Below are 20,852 nucleotides of genomic sequence, written 5' to 3' on the forward strand. Positions count from 1 at the left end.
AACGATGATTCTTCCATCAACGACACTTAATTTATGATATTTAGAATATCATGACAAATAAACGATTTCGTTACATTAAAAAAATAGAATTATTAATACTAAACACATATCAACATATATATATATATATATATATATATTGAAACAACGATAACTTGGTTACGAATATAAACGAACTCATGTTAACATTGAACAGGTTTGTGACATTGCGATTCATGTAGGGATGACGACGACACGCTGGCATGCGTTGCATTGATTTCCAATTCCATTACTGTGGTGGTCCCCATGCTCTTAATAATGTTAAGGCTTTATTGAAATATGCACACCATTCTTCACGCTCTTCCTTAGTATCTGCAGATAGCAGATATCTAACAGTTGTGGTGCGACCATTTGGCACAATGACCAATGATTCTTGATCTGTTTCACGTGCCGGTCTTTGGCACTCCAATAGCATGGTGTTCAAACGAGCACAGATATCCCGCGGCGCTGTATTTACTTTTTGCGATGAACAGGTATACAAATCAATGGAACCCATTGGAGCCTTTTTCTTTTCATCATCAGGATATTTCCAGTAGTTTAACATGGTGCCATTTAAATGACACCAACGTCTGTGCCATGCTCCAAAGCCGGAAATATCTTCAAACATGGTGAGGAATCCTTTGTACTCCACTGATACCGACAGTTCACAATTGACCTTCATATGGACGACACCTTCCAAGGGGCTAACACCCAAAACCTGGGTTAACGTCCATGAGGTTCTTTGTATTTCTCTCAACGAGAATATGGCAAAACCATATTGTACCAAGGCAGGTGTACGCACTGCATGAGGACCAGCTGGACTCTGTACTGGTGGCATAATCAGACGGTTATCGGATCCCTTCTTTTTGGGTGTCTTTGCACCAGATTTCTTATTTAAATTTATGTGGTATTTAACTTCATGGGGTAGAACTTCTCTCTGCGCAGTCATTCCATAAATTTCCAAAGTTACTCTAAAGTCAGCATAGACATTATTCAATTGCAAAACATCTGGGAATTTAACCGCCAAAAGGCCAGGTAATGTGGGCACTGTTTTGGTTGCTAAAACATGTTCATTATATTTAAGCAAGCAAACGAGATGATGACCTGAAATAGTATCAGCTGCCAATTTACGTATGTAATCTTGTCGAAGAGGAATGGTAATTTCCTTTACGGTTAGACGACCCTTTTCACGGGGTGCTCCCAAGGGGCGTAAAGTTTTCTCAACACGTAAACGTTGTACTTCATCCAGACAGGCTTGGCGGCGATGGGCTGCAAAATAAATGCATAGGATAAAATGATTATTTGAAAAATTGCCAAATTTCAAATTATGATTTTTACTCACTTGCCACCAAAAGATGTCGTTCACCCTCCACGGATTCGGTGGAGCCCGAAAACTCAATTGTAGCTGCACACAAATTCAAAGCTTGACTGGTCTGTGCAATAACCTGTTGCTGCTTACAAACTTCTTCCAAAAGTTTCTTGATTTTTTCCTGCACCAAATGCGAATCATCTTGTTCAGCTTCCGAATGGCTTTCTTCGTCACTCTCATCGTTGACGGTTTCGTGTACAAAATGTACTTGTTCTCCAACACCTTTAGTTTCTAGTTTTTCCATGGCTGAACGCAAAACTTGCTGTTCACGACATATTTTACGTATCGGTGTTGAATTGGCACTCTGTTAAGAGAATGGGGAAATGTTGAATTAGTTGAAGGTTGTTGAAACGGTTATGATGGTGGATTTATGGTGGTGAAAATAGAAAATTTCCGTTACTAAGCAATATCACAAACCATTATTGATAAATTCAACATCTAAGTTGAGAACAGTGTTGAAAATTAGTGGCGAAACTAACTAAATTTGAATGGAGAACACATCAAACTGGCCTCAACTGAATGACTAGTGTGGTAAGTTGATAAAGTAATCGACGAGCTGATAGTCGTATTTAGACGAGTTTAAAAATGTGTTGTAAACGAATTGGATAGTCTTTATAGTCGAGCTGAAAGAAGTCTCCTTTGATGTTGTATTCATAGAGAAATTGGAAACTATATCTATAGACCAATAAAAGGTAAATTTACGATTAAAAGTAGATTGTCAATTTAAACGAATAGAAGGAGGTTATTTATAGAAGAATAGAAAGAAGTCTTTATATAGAGGAATAAAATTCAGTCTCTGTGAGAGTATTAAATGTTGAGCTGACTGTTATATGTACAGAAGGAAGACTATTAACGAATAGATGGTAGACATTAAGACGAGTGGAAGATCTTCCTTATGAACTAATATATGGATATTATATTAGACGAACAGAATGAATTATATTACCTCCAATATATATTTTCCTAATTGCTGTTTTCTTTGACTTGCTGATTAAAATTGAAATCAAACCTACCTCCTACAAAATATGAGGTGGGTGTCTTAGCTGAATGAATCACCCAAAGCTGTCTAATTGAAATAAAAATACTTACATTTGCACTTTGTTGACGACGATAAAAGCTGACCGTGTGCACCAATGTTACAACATTTTCATTTTCCTTATTTATGCTCAATTCCGATTTCACTGGATGCATATAAGATGATGTGGTAGCATCCCCAAAATTTTCATTCGAATTTTCCGCCTTCATGGATGATGATTGTTGATGATCGTCACCATGTTCCTCGTGAATAGTTTGATATGTGGCCTGTCTATTGGGGGTATTTGCTTTGCGGAAACTAAAGCTATTAGATGCAGTTGTTCCTTTGCTCTAAAAGAAGAAAAGGAAACAAATTACAATTTATTTCTATTACAAGAATGTTTTTTAACTCTAACCCCCTTCGATAAACGACTATTATTTTCATCATCTTCTTCATCTTGTGTAATATCATCATCACCATCTTCATTTTCTTCCAGGGCTTCATCTAAATAATCATCCATACCCATTGAGGCGGCTGAAGAATTTAATGATGAATCACGGGTGGCATCTTCAAAGTATTCATCTTTATCGGCATATCTAACTTCCTGTAAGATAAATTTCACACACACATACATTAATAAAATAAAAAAGGGTTGTTTTTATTTATTTACTTACCTTGATATTTGTCATTTGCTTATCATTCTTTTGTACAACTTGCATTATTTCACGTCCTAAACTACCATTGCAAATACCAACACTGCTGTCTTCAGTTTCAGTTTCCATATAACTAATGGGGTGCACGCACAGAGGGTAGGTAGGAGACATAACATAAAAATCCAAATTTTTATGATTGTTTGGGAAATGGGATAAATAAAAAAGAGGGGGAAAAATATAAAATAAATACCAATCAATTAACAATCAAAAATTCAAAAAGAAATCGAAAATAATTTAATTTCTTGGCCACACAAAAAATATGGACAACATATAACAAACATTTATTTCAAAATAAATAATTTTTGTATAGATATTTAAAGCTATCAATAAATAGTTTAAATAAATATATATGCGAATAAATAAATATGTGTTAATACTTATCAACTAATTTGGTATATTGGAAAAGCCTATATTCGTTGGATGTTTTTAATAAATAAAATACTTGTGCGTATTTTTTGACTAATCAATACATAGACAGAACATTAAAAATGAATAGAATTTTTCTTCGCACCTGTCTTCGTTGTCATCATCATCTGCAGCAGCAGCTTCATGGCCACGTAATGGTTCCAGCGAGGCCTTCATTTCATCAGCTGTACTTAGAGCCGAAACGGTGCCGGCATTACAGTAATTATTTTCATTATCCGAAAATGATTCATTTGATTCAAGATCAGACAAAGCCGGGTATAAACGATTTGTGCGTACACGTTTACTATCTTCTCCAGCGCCATCAATTGCATCACCAGCTGCAATAATTAAAAATAGTAATTAAAAAAATAAAATTAATGTAGAAATAATTTAAACACAAATTAAAAATATATGAAACTTGAAGGGATCCTCCTATTAAAGTTCTTATAGATGAGCCGGAGATTAGACAAACTAGAGGAAGCCTTAATATAAGAGCTGTATATAGGTTATTACAAACGAGCTAAAGTGAGTCTCCAAAAGAAGGAGGCCAATGGGGGTATTTTAAAAAACAATTGAATGGTGTCTTTACAGCCTAGCTGAGGGGAATCTTGATTGACTAACTTGAAATTGTCTTATAGTTGAACAAGGGACAAAACTGGGAAGTTTTATAGGAGAGCTGGTGGAGTCTTTGTCTTACAATTGAACTGGGTACAAAGCTGGGAAGTTTAATAGGAGAGCTGATGATTTATAATAGCACTGAACCAGAACAGAGTACCCGAAGGCAAAACTATTCTAAAAGCCCATTTAAACGCGTGCTTGTAAGGGCTTTTCAAGGATAAAATAATGGGAGCCTTTCTATTAAAGGTATACTTTTCAACTTACGTGATCTTCTTTTGATAGTCTGCTGTTGGCTTCCACCAGCAGCTGGCAATGGAGGTGGTGGCGGTGGTGCATGTGGTCTTGTGGTCGATGATGACGATGTAATTAATGATGCTGCAGCTGCCTTAACTTGGGCTTGTTGTGCTAATTCCCGTAATTCCTGATCTTTTGTAGAAGTAGTTGGGTGTTGATGCTGCTGCTGCTGTTGTGCAAAAATCTCTTTTTGTTTATTAAAACGATTGGCCAGCAATTGCATTTCTTCTTCACGTTGTTTACGTATGTCTTCCTTAATCTTATTCTCAGATTGTGTCGAACCAAAAATAGCTGCAACTTTATCTCGCAATTTACTCTCAGGTTTTGTTTTAACTAATACTGGTTCTGCAGACGGTGGAGGATTTGTTTTTGTATTACTGTGTGCAGCTGTCGTGCTTGTTGTAACTACTAGAAAAGGAGGTAGTAAAAGTGATTAAGATTAGTATGTTACTTAAAATATAGCAGGTAGCAATTTTAAGGAGTGGTAATAAAAATGCGGATTAGTCTCAGTGAATTACGAAATTATTTTCCAAGAAATTCTTAAAATTCCTTAAGAATTTTAAGAATATTTCGTAGAAAATTTCTAATGGCTAAAATTTACGTGGATTTAACAATTTCTAGGAATCGTACTTTGCACATTTTCTTAAGAAAACATTACTATTTTCGTGGAATAATTATCCTGCAATCTGTATATCAATATAGAATCCTAGGTTGAGTTTTCTTGAATCTTAATTTCTATAAAACAATGCAAGAAAATTTGTTCGCCGTTCCTAATTATTTCTGAGAACAGAATTCAGAAAATTATATGTTCAGGAAAACTTAGGAATTATGGCAGGATTTTGACAATTTCTTATTATTTTTGGGAAAAACCTTAATACATTCCTAAAGGAAAAATCATAAAGTAAAATTTATTTACCTTTTGTATGTTGTTCCTCCTTTTTATTATGCGAATCCTGTAATATTTTACTTAGAGGTGGTGCCATACCAAAAGCAGCCTTAGGAATCAGGGCTTCTCCTTTGTTCTTTTCGAAAAGTTTCATGCGCTCCTTCAGCGACAATTCAGTGGGATCTTTTTGTGGCTTTTGCTGTTGTTGATGCTGATTTGCTTGAGCCTCGAATATGGCTGCCCTGCCCGATACCATTCCCGTCTTAACAGCTGGTATTTTTTTCTCTGCCACTGGTGGTTTCTTTTGGTCATTTGAGTTAAGAACATTAAATTTGGCTGTATCCAATTTTCCAACAACACGTTTTTCTTCTTTAGCGTTTTCCGTTGATTTTACTACAGCACTGGTAGTGGTTTGTGGTTCGTCATCTTTCATTTCTTCATCATCTTTAAAGTCATAGGATACCTTAACGGTGGATGACTCACGTCTTTGGAAACCTTGGGCCTCCAGGGAATTTAAAACCTTCGGATCCCATTTTAATTGTTTGGTTTTTTGTTCCTTGTCTTTGGGAGATTTGGGAGCAAGGTTTTTGGGTGATTTAGGTGCCTGTTGGGCTTTGGGTGACTTGGGTGCATGTTGGGCTTTGGGTGATTTTGGTGCCTGTTGGGCCTTGGGTGATTTGGGCGTTTGATCCTTGGGTGGCTGTGGTGCTTGCGCTTTAACATGACCCTCGGGCCTCAAACGTCCACGACTTGGTAAATCAGGTTTTGGTGGTGGTACTTTTGCCACCTCCGTCGTAGGAGTGATGACATGATGTGAGGTATCATCTTCCCATTGATTTATGGTACTGGCCAAAGCAGCCAATTTACCAAAACGTTGTTTTGGTTTATTCAAATGATTATCCATATCGGTTTCGTCTTTATTGTCAGCATGGAAATTGGCTTCGGTGCGATGTATGGGAGATGATAAATCATCTTTGTCAGAATATAAAGCACCCAAGCGTTGTAAACGATTCCGTGAAGTATCACGAATTTTTACGGCTGGTTCATTGACGACAACTTTTTGCGTACCCTCGGTTGTGCCAATGTTACCGATTTTCGCCATATGTTTGCTGTAATCATCATCGTCAGTTATTTCTTGTTCTTCAACTTGAACTTGAACCTGTAAAAAAATTGAAGTAGAGATTTTTTTATAAGTTTTCAATGACAGAAATTTAAAAAAAAAATAATTTAAAAATAGAAATCGAATAGTTTTTACTAAAAAAACATAACTTTGGTTAGTTGTACAGGACTTATAAAGGGGAAAGCCTTGGTCAAAAAATTTTGCGACTTATAATGGACATTGTCTTTGAGGCTTGGGTTTTGGAGATGGAAAAACGGCTATCTTCTCAAAATAGCTTTTCGCGTCAGTCAGTTTCAATAATATTAATATTAGAATATTTGAATAGAATTCTGCATGTGAGGAATTTGTATGTTAAAACCAGTATTTTCGTCTTCAATACTTTTTAAAATAGCTTAATATAATTTTATTCTGCCAGTGAAAATTGGTATAGTAACACCCGTCTATCCTGTGAAAAGTTGTCATCAGCAGAGCTCTACATCCAAATAAAGCATTTTACAATTTAAAATGTATTTTTGAAGCGTCTCCCAACGAAAATAGAGCAATGATGATTGGCATTTGTTCGACAGCCGTACACAATACAGCAATAACAACACTTTTCACATAGCAATTAAACTACATCCTCTCTAATGCCGATATGCATTTGGAAAGTTTTCGTGGGAAATCGTTGATCAGCACTCATATCAAATATCCTCCCAATGACATCATATTAAACTTTTTTTAATTTGCTTTTTATAACCTCAAGACTTTCTTGAACTGCTGTTTCAGCTGCTTAGATTTTTTTCGCCACTACTTACCTCAACATTTTTATCCGTCATTATATTAATCTCAATGCCCAAATCAACATTTTCCTTATCCACGGCTGAAAATTGTCTTAAGACTTTACGTGGCGATCCATTTGCGGCGTTATTTTTTGTTGTATTTGATGCCATTGTTTCCATAGTTTTCTCCACAACATGCAATTTATTTACAGCGCCTCCACCACTGCCAGTCGACGATGTTGTGTTTGCTGAAGAATGCAAGGGCAGCTGTTGTTTTTGTTGCGAAGCTAACGCCATTGTTGTTGCACAAGCGGCGCCGACGCCGCTGCCCAGCATGCTGCCTGTACTAATGGTTGAAGCCATTGACGACGATGAGGTATTGGCATCTCCGCAAGGGAATCGACTGGCATCTGTACTGGAAATACCCAAGGCACGGCTGCGTTGTTCTGCCTTTTCAAGCATGCGCTGTGGAACAAATTATAAAAATTTAATTAGTTTTTCTTCCAAAACATTCCATGAAATCTTAAGTTATGCCACTGCAGCTGCTTCTTCTTCTTACCTGTGTAAAAGGATCCATTTTTCATTTGTTTGCTTTGTAACAATATTTCGCGTTGTATTTCTTTATTGCTATATTATTTTAATTTTATTAAATTTTATTTTCACTTTCCACTATTTGTTTTTTTTTAATTTGTAACTATTTTTGTGCTCCGGAATTCTATGAATTCGCCAGGATAAGAAATGCCTTCTTCTCAAGGAGACCCTTTTTCCTTTGTAGTTAAACTTCAATTGATAATTTGTCAAGCGCCGACGACTTGTAAACAGTTGAAGAAAATTTCAAAATTTTATTTTCCGCAATGCCCGCTAGGAGGCACTGTTGACATAAGTTTTGTAAATACCCGCTAGGGGTAATTACAGGGTTGTATTTAAAGAAAAATATTGAGATTTATTGTACAACAGAAAAACTAAACTGACTGGTAGTAAACAGTACACATATAAGCGATCCTGTAACTACTATTACATCAAGCCTCCTCTATAAAAACTACCTTCTATTAATCCTCCCTTCAGCTTTTCTACTAAGACTTTCTTCAGATCGTCAACAAAGATTAATTTCAATTAGTATATAGAGACTTCCTTCAACTCGTATATAAAAATCCACTTCAATTCTCCTATACTCTCTCTTCAGCTCATCTAAAATGCTACATTGATTTTGCTTATAGTTCGAATAAGGGCGACATTAAATGTTCTTCCCCGTAAATGTGTACTCCTTGTTGCTACATGAATGGTAGATTTTTCGAATATTGACCCCCATATATTTCCTGCCTATTTTCGATTTATAGATACCTAAAACATATGTTTGCGGAATTTGCTTTGATTTAGCTATTCTAAACAACAGCTGTTGAGGGCATGCTTTTTGTTTTTTGTGGCGTTTCGATCTTTGATTTAATTGGTCTGGCTTTAATTCGAAGTTTGTTGAATGAATAACTGAAAATCTCGAGAAAGTAGCAATTACATTTTAAAGTAGACACAGTTCTTTATCTTACAATGGCCGAAGCACGAGAGAATAGAGCAAGTTTGCTTTGGAATTGCTCCACTGCTTTGGCACCCGAAACACATACCCATAAACTACTAAAATCCTATTATATGTAAGTATTTTGGAGACTTATTAAACCTACAGTTTATTAATTTTTTAATTTATTATTCCCTAGGAATATGTGCCGGAGATATGTAAAGAATACCATACAAATACCAAAAGAAAAATTTGCCAGCACCCAAATGTGTTCGCATTGTGGTCTGTTTTGGAGTGAAAATGAATTCCGCATGAAACTAAAATCACAACATGTAACTGTGAAGGGGAAAACAAAACGCCTTATAGACAAATTAAATAAGTCCAAGGAACCCGGTCAAAAGACTTTGCTAACTGGCAAGCAAAGAAAACGTGCCAAATGGTTGCAGAAGAGGGCCACCCAATATATTGAAATTAAATGTGATCAATGTCAACATAAATCAATAGTCAAATTGGATAAACCGAAAAAGAAAGAAAAGAAAGTGGCAGATGTTGAGGAAGATAAGAAACAGGAAAATATGGCAATTGTCATAGACAATGAGCCAAAGGCAACGGCCAAAAAAAAGAAAAAGAAAAACAAAGATAAAGGTGCTGGTTTGAAAATACCTTTGGAGGCAAAACAAAAAGAGAAACAGCCGAATGCCAACAAACAAAAAACACCCCAAAATCCACAGACACCAACAATAGCGAAACCATCTCCAACAACGACAATTGCACAAACTCCAAAAACAACAATAACGACAACACAATTGCAGACGCAATCGAATAAAACAAAGAAAAAGAAGAAATCTTCAAATGTAACCACCAACCCTGCAGCTAGTAATAATAACAGCAACAACAACAAGGTCCAGAAAGTGGTATCAAAGACCCAACAACAAAACTCATTATTGCAATTGGCAGCATTGCTTAAACAAAACTCTTCTAACTCGGTCAAATCGTCAACACAAAATAGATTGGAATCGTTGCTAAAATAGCTTGTATTTGTTTACGTACAAAATGGTAAGTTATGTTTGAAAATTTAGTATAGTCCATACCTATGTAATAAGAAAAATATTTTATTTTCGTTTTTAAATCGTTGTTATTAAATATAATAAATTCAATACAATATATGTATAATATATAAACACGTATATAATGGAATTACATATTAAAAAGAAAAAACAAACACTACAGATTAAGTTCTCCTAAACTCATCCATACAAAGACTCTAAAATAGAATAACAGTGGTCTTTTAAATTCCTTTATACGGTGTCATTTCAGCTCGGCTAATGAGACACATACATTTATTGATTTAATTCGACTTTCTGCTTGAACTGAACTGTAACTGCATATAATTCAGCTCGTCTATAAGGACTCCCTTCAGCTCGTCTATAAAGACTCCCTTCAGCTCGTCTATAAAGACTCCCTTCAGCTCGTCTATAAAGACTCCCTTCAGCTCGTCTATAAAGACTCCCTTCAGCTCGTCTATAAAGACTCCCTTCAGCTCGTCTATAAAGACTCCCTTCAGCTCGTCTATAAAGACTCCCTTCAGCTCGTCTATAAAGACTCCCTTCAGCTCGTCTATAAAGACTCCCTTCAGCTCGTCTATAAATAAAGACTCCCTTCAGCTCGTCTATAAATAAAGACTCCCTTCAGCTCGTCTATAAATAAAGACTCCCTTCAGCTCGTCTATAAAGACTCCCTTCAGCTCGTCTATAAAGACTCCCTTCAGCTCGTCTATAAAGACTCCCTTCAGCTCGTCTATAAAGACTCCCTTCAGCTCGTCTATAAAGACTTCCTTCAGCTCGTCTATAAAGACTTCCTTCAGCTCGTCCATAAAGACTCCTTTCAGCTCGTCTATAAAGACTCCATTCAGCTCGTCTATAAAGACTCCCTTCAGTTCGTCTATAAAGACTCCCTTCAGCTCGTCTATAAAGACTCCCTTCAGCTCGTCTATAAAGACTCCCTTCAGCTCGTCTATAAAGACTCCCTTCAGCTCGTCTATAAAGACTCCCTTCAGCTCGTCTATAAAGACTCCCTTCAGCTCGTCTATAAAGACTCCCTTCAGCTCGTCTATAAAGACTCCCTTCAGCTCGTCTATAAAGACTCCCTTCAGCTCGTCTATAAAGACTCCCTTCAGCTCGTCTATAAAGACTCCCTTCAGCTCGTCTATAAAGACTCCCTTCAGCTCGTCTATAAGGACTCCCTTCAGCTCGTCTATAAAGACTCCCTTCAGCTCGTCTATAAAGACTCCCTTCAGCTCGTCTATAAAGACTCCCTTCAGCTCGTCTATAAAGACTCCCTTCAGCTCGTCTATAAAGACTCCCTTCAGCTCGTCTATAAAGACTCCCTTCAGCTCGTCTATAAAGACTCCCTTCAGCTCGTCTATAAAGACTCCCTTCAGCTCGTCTATAAAGACTCCCTTCAGCTCGTCTATAAAGACTCCCTTCAGCTCGTCTATAAAGACTCCCTTCAGCTCGTCTATAAAGACTCCCTTCAGCTCGTCTATAAAGACTTCCTTTCAGCTCGTCTATAAAGACTCCCTTCAGCTCGTCTATAAAGACTCCCTTCAGCTCGTCTATAAAGACTCCCTTCAGCTCGTCTATAAAGACTCCCTTCAGCTCGTCTATAAAGACTCCCTTCAGCTCGTCTATAAAGACTCCCTTCAGCTCGTCTATAAAGACTCCCTTCAGCTCGTCTATAAAGACTCCCTTCAGCTCGTCTATAAAGACTCCCTTCAGCTCGTCTATAAAGACTCCCTTCAGCTCGTCTATAAAGACTCCCTTCAGCTCGTCTATAAAGACTCCCTTCAGCTCGTCTATAAAGACTCCCTTCAGCTCGTCTATAAAGACTCCCTTCAGCTCGTCTATAAAGACTCCCTTCAGCTCGTCTATAAAGACTCCCTTCAGCTCGTCTATAAAGACTCCCTTCAGCTCGTCTATAAAGACTCCCTTCAGCTCGTCTATAAAGACTCCCTTCAGCTCGTCTATAAAGACTCCCTTCAGCTCGTCTATAAAGACTCCCTTCAGCTCGTCTATAAAGACTCCCTTCAGCTCGTCTATAAAGACTCCCTTCAGCTCGTCTATAAAGACTCCCTTCAGCTCGTCTATAAAGACTCCCTTCAGCTCGTCTATAAAGACTCCCTTCAGCTCGTCTGTAAAGACTTCCTCCTTCAGCTCGTATATAAAGACTTCCTTCAAATCGTCTATAAAAACTCCCCTCTTCAGCTCGTCTGTAAAGGCTCCCTCCTTCAGCTTGTATATAAAGACTTCCTACAAATCGTCTATAAAAACTCCCTCCGTCGGCTCATCTATAAAGACTCTCTTCTTCAGCTCGTCTATAAAGACTCATCAGGTATATAACAACATTAAATCATGCACAAGGACTTAAAAATATATATTTTATTTAATAAAAGTTATGATAAAATAATTATTTTAATTACTTTATAAATTTCAAAAAAAAAAACTGTTGACTTAAGTATGAAGGTAAGGACACATGAGGCAAATAGTGTATGTCCTTATATTGGACATATGGTGAAGAAAACCATCCCCTTTTCAACCAATGTTTTTTAACATTTATTTCTACGATCCGTTTTTAAATGAATACAAATTAATAATAATTACTTTCCTAAATATCTGACCTTGGGGAAAATATTAAAATTCCTATTCATTTCTGGGATCTTCGAAAAATCATTTATGTTAGTTATGCCTTTAAAAATAAAATACAGTTATAATCGTTTATTCCTCTGGGAAGATATCCTTCAATTACGGCTATAACAAAAACCATGAGCAAAGAAATAAACAACATCATCATCGCCAACAACAATGAATTGCAATGATGTTACTGCTAAACGGCTATTTGTTACTTTTTTCCCGGTCGGCAAATGGTCATTGGACCATATGTTTTTTTGTTCCTATAGAGATACTTCTTATTGCAATATCAAAGCTGGACACAGCTTTAGCTTAACCATTAAAGACAAAACCAGTTTCAATGAAAACGCATCCATCCACAGAGCCATTTGTGTGATTCTGGTTGCGGCTGCTGCCAGCACGCACATGGATCGTTTTATGCTACACCATCCGTCGAGAGAATGTGCGTGCGTGTTGTGTTTTAAGGAGATTTGGACTTTCCTTTCCTCCTTTATGTTAAATTTTCGAAGTAAGACGACGGTATGGTGGAAACTAACAACCAAACAAGCCAACTTTAATTATAAACGTGTTCACTTTAGAGGACAAAGTCAAGGCTATATGGCAAAAATAGTATATCCAAGCATTTGCAACATGCTACAAACATACATAATGCAAGCATGTGTGCCGCATATGTATGTACGTATGTATGCAGACATGTGTATTGTATCTAATGGCCAACAAGATTTCTTTGTGGAATATCTTTTTTCCGCTGTTGTTGTGCCGCTGCGTTGAATTCACAAATGGAAGAAATACAAAAAAAGTTGCAAATCTATAGCTAATGTTATTTGCTTCATTTATTTTTCGCTTCATTGACCATTGGCTATGGTTTGATTTTCTTTAAGAGAGATAGAGAGAGGGGGCCCAGAAGCAGAGCATGTTATTATTTTGCAGCTGTACCACTTTCATTGTAGGAAGAAGATATTCTTGTTGTTTTGTTTTTTCTGTGTTTCTTCTTTGCTTGGGTCAAGTTTCGAATTTCAAGTAACGATTTTGTCTTGTTCTTTGATATTAACCAATTTTTTACGCATTTCTTTGTTGGTTCTTTTTATTTAGCAGAGTGGCCAGTATCCCCTATAGACTTAATATTATATGCACAACGTCGTAATAAAAATGTTCAAAAGTAAATTTAGTATTTTTCTTATGCTGTGCTGCGATAAATGATTTAAAAAATATGTATAATGAATATATTTCTTTAATATTTGGAAACTCCAAATTCCGAGGTTCTTCTATGTATAGAAAAGATTCGAGAGGTATTCTATGCATAGATGATCTTGAAAGGTGTATATAGAAGAGCTTCAGGTATTTTGTTCATCTATAGAAGAGCTCCAGAAGGTCTTCTGTCTATAAATGAACTTCAGAAGGTCTTCAGGCTATATAGGAGCTTTATATGATATTTCTCTATTGAAGAGCTTCAGATTATCTTCTGCCCAGATAAAAGCTTCCGAAGGTCTTCTGTCCATAGAACACTTCAGAAGTTCTTCTGTTCATAGAGTAGCTTCAGACAGTTTTCTGTTCTTAGAAGAGTTTCAGAAGGTCTTCTGTTCATAGAAAAGGTCCTTTGTATATAGAATAACTTCAGAAGGGTTTCTGCTATAGAAGAGCTTCAGATGGTATTCTTTCTACAGCAGAGTTGCTAAGAGCTTCACGATATCACGCACAAATCCTAATTACTTCGGCGTATTAGAGACTGTCATAGTCGACTTCGTTAACATATTTGGTGTTAACCAGAATTTTTGTAAAAGAAACACTGCAGTATTTTTGGTTCTTTTTATGCAGGATATACTAAAGCTGTTTTCGATTTTATTATTTTATTTTTTGGTAAAGCCCACATCTGCAAAAACGCCTTAACAAAGATCGACAGATATCAACCTACCTAACAAAACAAAAAAAATGCATAAGAACTCTTAACCAAAAAACACATTTTCGAAAGGAAAAGTATGTTTATTTCTTACACAAAAAGATCACATCATTGCAAATTTCAACAGCTACTGGATTTAACTCTAAAATGCCTCTCTCTCCGAACCGCCAACCACACAACAATGTTAAAAAAATCAATCCAACAAAAATTGTTATGCCGTTGGTTTGTTGTTGTTCAATTTTTTCGGCGTTTGTGCTACTTAATCTGATGATGTAGGTAGGCTCCCTTTCCTTAATATTGTTGGTGTTGCTGCTATTGCCTGTCATTGCCTTTTCTGTACAAAAGCGCATATTGTCCTTTTTTAGTATGTGGCTCAATACCCCATTATATTATGAGGGCTCTTTTATGGCTATTGACTGTTGACTGCAGTATGTTTTATTGTCAGTAGTTGTTGTTCCTGTTTGGTGTCACCATACACAAACACCACTACTATGCATTGCGTCAACAAGAATAATACGCGCATTACAAGGGTTATAATCATTCTCAGTCAGATCGTAATTTATTCAAAAAAATTGTGCCTTATTGCAATGCCGGCCCTTGTGACGACGACGACAAGCGTCTGTCTTCTCTACACAAAGTGTCATTCTATATGTAACCACATCCATACGCCTGTCTTCTGTCGGTCTGTACATACATATTTACATTTATGAGTAATATGGATCCTAAAAGCTTTTGATGATGGCTGGCGGCGAGCTGCAGAGAAAAAATATTTTATTGTTGGCCTGTATGTAAATTATAAAAAAAAAACCACAAAGAAAAACAATATTTTATTGAGTCGTGATAGAAGTTTAATGTCAGAGACGTGGTTGATTGACGGAAGTTGATTATTTTTTTTTTCTAAAAATTAAAAATGAGGTCGTAGCTGCTAATCTGTAGACACAAGGACGTTAAAAGAAAAGAATATAGAAAAGCGTCATAAGGTCTTCTATCTGTAGAAGAGCTTCAGAAGATCTTTTAACAATAGAAGGTCTTCAAACGGTAATCTACGTATAGAAAAGCTTCAGAAGGTCTTATATCCATAGAAGAGCTTCAGAAGGTCCCTTATCTATAGAAAAGCTTTAGAAAGTCTTCTATCTATAAACGATTTTTAGAAGGGTGTTTTTTATCCATTTAGAAGATTTTTTGTGTATAAAAAAGCTTCAAAAGGCCTATAGAAGAATTTCAGAAGGTCTTCTATCTTTAGAAGAACTTCAAGAGGTCTTCTATCTGTAGAAGAGCTTCAAATGGTCTTCTATCTGTAGAAGAGCTTCAGAAGGTCTTCTATCTATAGTAATGCTTCAGAAGGGGTTCTATATATAGAAGAGTTTCAGAAGGTCTTCTATCTATTGAAGTGCTTCAGAAGGTCTTCAAAGCATAGAAGAGCTTCAGAAGGGGTTCTATCTATAGAAGAGATTCAGAAGGTCTTCTATCTATAGAAGAGCTTCAGAAGGTATTCTATTTATATAAGAGCTTCGGACTTCCATCTATAGATGGGCTTCAGAAAGTCTTTTATCCATAAAGGAGAAGAATTTCAATCCATAGCTTCAAAAACGGTATATACAATGGATTCAGAAGGTCTTCTATATTCTATGTTTTTAGAAGGGGCTCTTTTATCCATAGATTAACTTCAAAAGGTATTCTATACATTGAGGGACTTCAGAAGAATCCCTATCCATAGACCATCTTCCAAAGGTCTTCTGTACATAGAAGGTCGTCTAAATACAGAAGATCTTTAGACAGTCTTTTTTCATGGAGTCACCCATATGTACGCATTTGTTAACCCCGTAGATGTACGCTACTGTTGATATTTTGTATTTATTTCATTTTTATATATTTTATTCGTCGTTTATCGTCGTCATTGTGCATAAAAAACGTTTCAAACGCGACACACTAGCAATGAAAATATGCTCCTCTAAATGAACGCGGATGATGATAGTACATTAGTCCACTTACACCACAATACACAATAATCGACAGGCATACAAACAGACTAACAAACGAAACATTAGACTACTACTGCTCCAGTGGCGGCAAGATCCGCACATTATTTCCTCTACATTGCATGGGGCCACTTGTAGCGAAAGTGTGTGCTTGTACACACACATATATATACAAATCTCATACTGTGTGTGTGAGCCTTATTTTCCGATTCCTCCACACAGTGTTCGGCGGTTGGGTCATGTTGTTGGCGCTCTTTCTGCAGTCGACGTTGGCGTTAGCGTTGTTGCTGGTTTGTTACGCCGAATGTATTTTTGCTAGTTTTAGTCTCATCGCAAACGTTGACGTAAACGCACGAAAACAAAAACTCTCAATTGAAAATAAAGAAACACAGAATTAAAGTTCTTGCAAAAGAGTAAAAGAAATAAATACATTTTGTAAAAAGTAAAGAAAAAACAAACTCATTGTCGTGATATAAACAAATACAGGTTTCAACTGAAACCCATACGAAGTAGAAGATAGCCGTCAATACAAAACCAAAAAAAAAAAAAACGTTAAAACAAAACGGATTGCTATGATTCATGCGCTTGCGCGTGCCGCCTTTGACAATAATGCACACTTTTATTTAAATAATAATACCGACAACAAGAAATAATAACAATGAGCAATAAATAAAAACAAAAAACGCGAATATTGTGAATTTCATTAAAGGAAAGGAAACAAAGCTAAACAAATCAAAACAACGTGAGCAAAAATTAATTTTTAATTGCAGAAGAAATAATTTTGAAAATTTATAAGAAATTGTGTGAATTAAAAAAATACATGTTTATGAAAGTGGTCTAAAGAAAAAGGAGGACAGATAAGGTTTGTAAAAATATAAAAATAATATATATGTATATATATATATACATATAGTTTCCTAATAACCGAAATAAAAAATACTCAGGTCTAAATAACAAATAAAAAAACAATATTTGTTTAATTACCACCATGTTTATCAAATTATAACAAAATCTACTAGTTCAGTGGATAGAAGAGGTATTAAAGGTCTAATTTCTCTTTTTTTTTTGTAAACAAATCCGTAATGTTCTAGGGTTTGAAGCAAAATCCGATTCGAAAAATATTTTAATAAAATCCACCTTAAAATATCGACGCGTAAAAAAGACTTGACAAATTATCGCTTATACCTCCGATAGGACATGAAAATATTCTTTAAAACTTCTCGTGTTTATAAACAATTCTATAATTTACGTTTATAGCACCAATGGTCCGGGAAAACAATAGACAAATACAAGCAAATGCCACTGGTTTATAACAGCAAAAACTTATATTTAGAAATCCACTCAGGCTATATAGGAGCTTTATATGATATTTCTCTATTGAAGAGCTTCAGATTATCTTCTGCCCAGATAAAAGCTTCCGAAGGTCTTCTGTCCATAGAACACTTCAGAAGTTCTTCTGTTCATAGAGTAGCTTCAGACAGTTTTCTGTTCTTAGAAGAGTTTCAGAAGGTCTTCTGTTCATAGAAAAGGTCCTTTGTATATAGAATAACTTCAGAAGGGTTTCTGCTATAGAAGAGCTTCAGATGGTATTCTTTCTACAGCAGAGTTGCTAAGAGCTTCACGATATCACGCACAAATCCTAATTACTTCGGCGTATTAGAGACTGTCATAGTCGACTTCGTTAACATATTTGGTGTTAACCAGAATTTTTGTAAAAGAAACACTGCAGTATTTTTGGTTCTTTTTATGCAGGATATACTAAAGCTGTTTTCGATTTTATTATTTTATTTTTTGGTAAAGCCCACATCTGCAAAAACGCCTTAACAAAGATCGACAGATATCAACCTACCTAACAAAACAAAAAAAATGCATAAGAACTCTTAACCAAAAAACACATTTTCGAAAGGAAAAGTATGTTTATTTCTTACACAAAAAGATCACATCATTGCAAATTTCAACAGCTACTGGATTTAACTCTAAAATGCCTCTCTCTCCGAACCGCCAACCACACAACAATGTTAAAAAAATCAATCCAACAAAAATTGTTATGCCGTTGGTTTGTTGTTGTTCAATTTTTTCGGCGTTTGTGCTACTTAATCTGATGATGTAGGTAGGCTCCCTTTCCTTAATATTGTTGGTGTTGCTGCTATTGCCTGTCATTGCCTTTTCTGTACAAAAGCGCATATTGTCCTTTTTTAGTATGTGGCTCAATACCCCATTATATTATGAGGGCTCTTTTATGGCTATTGACTGTTGACTGCAGTATGTTTTATTGTCAGTAGTTGTTGTTCCTGTTTGGTGTCACCATACACAAACACCACTACTATGCATTGCGTCAACAAGAATAATACGCGCATTACAAGGGTTATAATCATTCTCAGTCAGATCGTAATTTATTCAAAAAATTGTGCCTTATTGTAATGCCGACCCCTGTGACGACGACGACAAGCGTCTGTCTTCTCTACACAAAGTGTCATTCTATATGTAACCACATTCATCCATACGCCTGTCTTCTGTCGGTCTGTACAAACATACTTACATTTATGAGTAATATGGATCCTAAAAGCTTTTGATGATGGCCTGTATGTAAATTATAAAATAAAAACCGCAAAGAAAAACAATATTTTATTGAGTCGTGATAGAAGTTTAATGTCAGAGACGTGGTTGATTGACGGAAGTGGATTATTTATTTTTTTTTTTCTAAAAATTAAAAATGAGGTCGTTTAAAGAAAAGAATATAGAAAAGCGTCATAAGGTCTTCTATCTGTAGAAGAGCTTCAGAAGATCTTTTAACAATAAAAGGTCTTCAAACGGTAGTCTACGTATAGAAAAGCTTCAGAAGGTCTTATATCCATAGAAGAGCTTCAAAAGGTCCCTTATCTATAGAAGGTTTTTTTTTATCCATTTAGAAGATTTTTTGTATATAAAGAAGCTTCAGAAGGTCTGTAGAAGAGCTTCAGATGGTCTTCTATCTGTAGAAGAGCTTCAGTACATACAAGAACTTTAGAAGGTCCCTTATATATTGGAGATCTTATGAAAGATTTAGATTATAAGAGAGCTTCAGAAGGTATTCCGTCTATAAAATAGCTCCAGAAGGTCTTCTATATTATATGTTTTTAGAAGAGCTTCCAAGATTCAAAAGGTCTTCTAACTGTAGAAGGCTTCGGAAGGGCTATAGCATGTAGATGGACTTCGTAAGGTCTTCTGACTATAGATGATCTTTAGAATCTCTTCTATCCATAAATTAACTTCAAAAGGTATTCTATTCATAGAGGGGATTCAGAAAGATTTCTGTCTATAGAAGATCTTTAGACAGTCTTCTGCCTATAGAAAAATTTATTTTTTCATGGAGTCACCCATATGTATGCATTTGTTAACCCCGTAGAAGTACGCTACTGTTGTTATTTTTTATTTCATTCATTTTTATATATTTTATTCGTCGTTTATCGTCGTCATTGTGCATAAAAAACGATTCAAACGCGACACACTAGCAATGAAAATATGCTCCTCTAAATGAACGCGGATGATGAGAGTACATTAGTCCACTTACACCACAATACACAAACAGACAGACAAACGAATCATTCTACTACTACTGCTCCAGTGGCGGCAAGATCCGCACATTATTTCCTCTCCATTGCATGGGGCCACTTGTAGCGAAAGTGTGTGCTTGTACACACACACATATATAAATCCCATACTGTGTGTGTGAGCCTTATTTTCCGATTCCTCCACACAGTGTTCGGCGGTTGGGTCATGTTGTTGGCGCTCTTTGTGCAGTCGACGTTGGCGTTAGCGTTGTTGCGGGTTTGTTACGCCGAATGTATTTTTGCTAGTTTTAGTCTCATCGCAAACGTTGACGTAAACGCACGAAAACAAAAACTCTCAATTGAAAATAAAGAAGCAAAGAATTAAAGTTCTTGCAAAAGAGTAAAAGAAATAAAAATAATTTTGTAAAAATTAAAAAAAAAAAATCATTGTCGTGATATAAACAAATACAGGTTTAAACTGAAACCCCTACGAAGTAGAAGTTATCAGTCAATACAAAACCAAAAAAAAAAAAAAAACGTTAAAACAAAACGGATTGCTATGATTCATGCGCTTGCGCGTGCCGCCTTTGAAAATAATGCAGATTTTTTAAATAACAATACCGACAACAAAAAATAATAACAATGAGCAATAAATAAAAACAAAAAACGCGAATATTGTGAATTTCATTAAAGGAAAGGAAACAAAGCTAAACAAATCAAAACAACGTGAGCAAAAATTAATTTTTAATTGCAGAAGAAATAATTTTGAAAATTTATAAGAAATTGTGTGAATTAAAAATACATGTTTATGAATGTGGTCTATAGAAAAAGGAGGACAAATAAGGTTTGTAAAAATATAAAAATAATATATATATAGTTTCCCAATTACCGAAATTAAAAAAAATTCTTAGGTCTGAATAAGAAATAAAAAAACAATATTTGTTTAATTACCACCATATTTAACAAATTATTACAGAATCTACTAGTTCAGTGGATAGAAGAGGTATTAAAGGTCTACTTTCTCTTTTTTTTTGTAAAAAATCTGTTATGTTCTAGG

The 20,852-nt window shown here is 35.7% G+C and overlaps 2 protein-coding genes across 2 annotated transcripts; one reads left to right on the plus strand and one right to left on the minus strand.

Moving 5' to 3' along the window:
- Positions 1-268: 268 nt before the first annotated feature.
- LOC133336279 (anillin) lies at positions 269-7,792 on the minus strand. The gene is made up of 10 exons (XM_061544562.1): positions 7,756-7,792; positions 7,233-7,661; positions 5,349-6,477; positions 4,403-4,837; positions 3,627-3,858; positions 3,077-3,188; positions 2,818-3,006; positions 2,477-2,752; positions 1,361-1,691; positions 269-1,287 (listed from the first exon to the last, which is right to left on the minus strand). Exons 1-10 carry the CDS (start codon positions 7,771-7,773, stop codon positions 269-271), a joined length of 4,170 nt encoding a protein of 1,389 aa, XP_061400546.1. The 5' UTR covers positions 7,774-7,792.
- A 946-nt stretch (positions 7,793-8,738) lies between these two features.
- On the plus strand, positions 8,739-9,734 carry LOC133336280 (probable WRKY transcription factor protein 1). Its single transcript, XM_061544563.1, has 2 exons — positions 8,739-8,839; positions 8,903-9,734. Exons 1-2 carry the CDS (start codon positions 8,739-8,741, stop codon positions 9,732-9,734), a joined length of 933 nt encoding a protein of 310 aa, XP_061400547.1.
- Positions 9,735-20,852: the final 11,118 nt, after the last annotated feature.

This window comes from Musca vetustissima, unplaced genomic scaffold, assembly GCF_032173495.1.
Source record: "Musca vetustissima isolate MV318-11 ecotype Yass unplaced genomic scaffold, APGP_CSIRO_Mvet_v1 utg2253, whole genome shotgun sequence".
NCBI lineage: Eukaryota > Metazoa > Arthropoda > Insecta > Diptera > Muscidae > Musca > Musca vetustissima.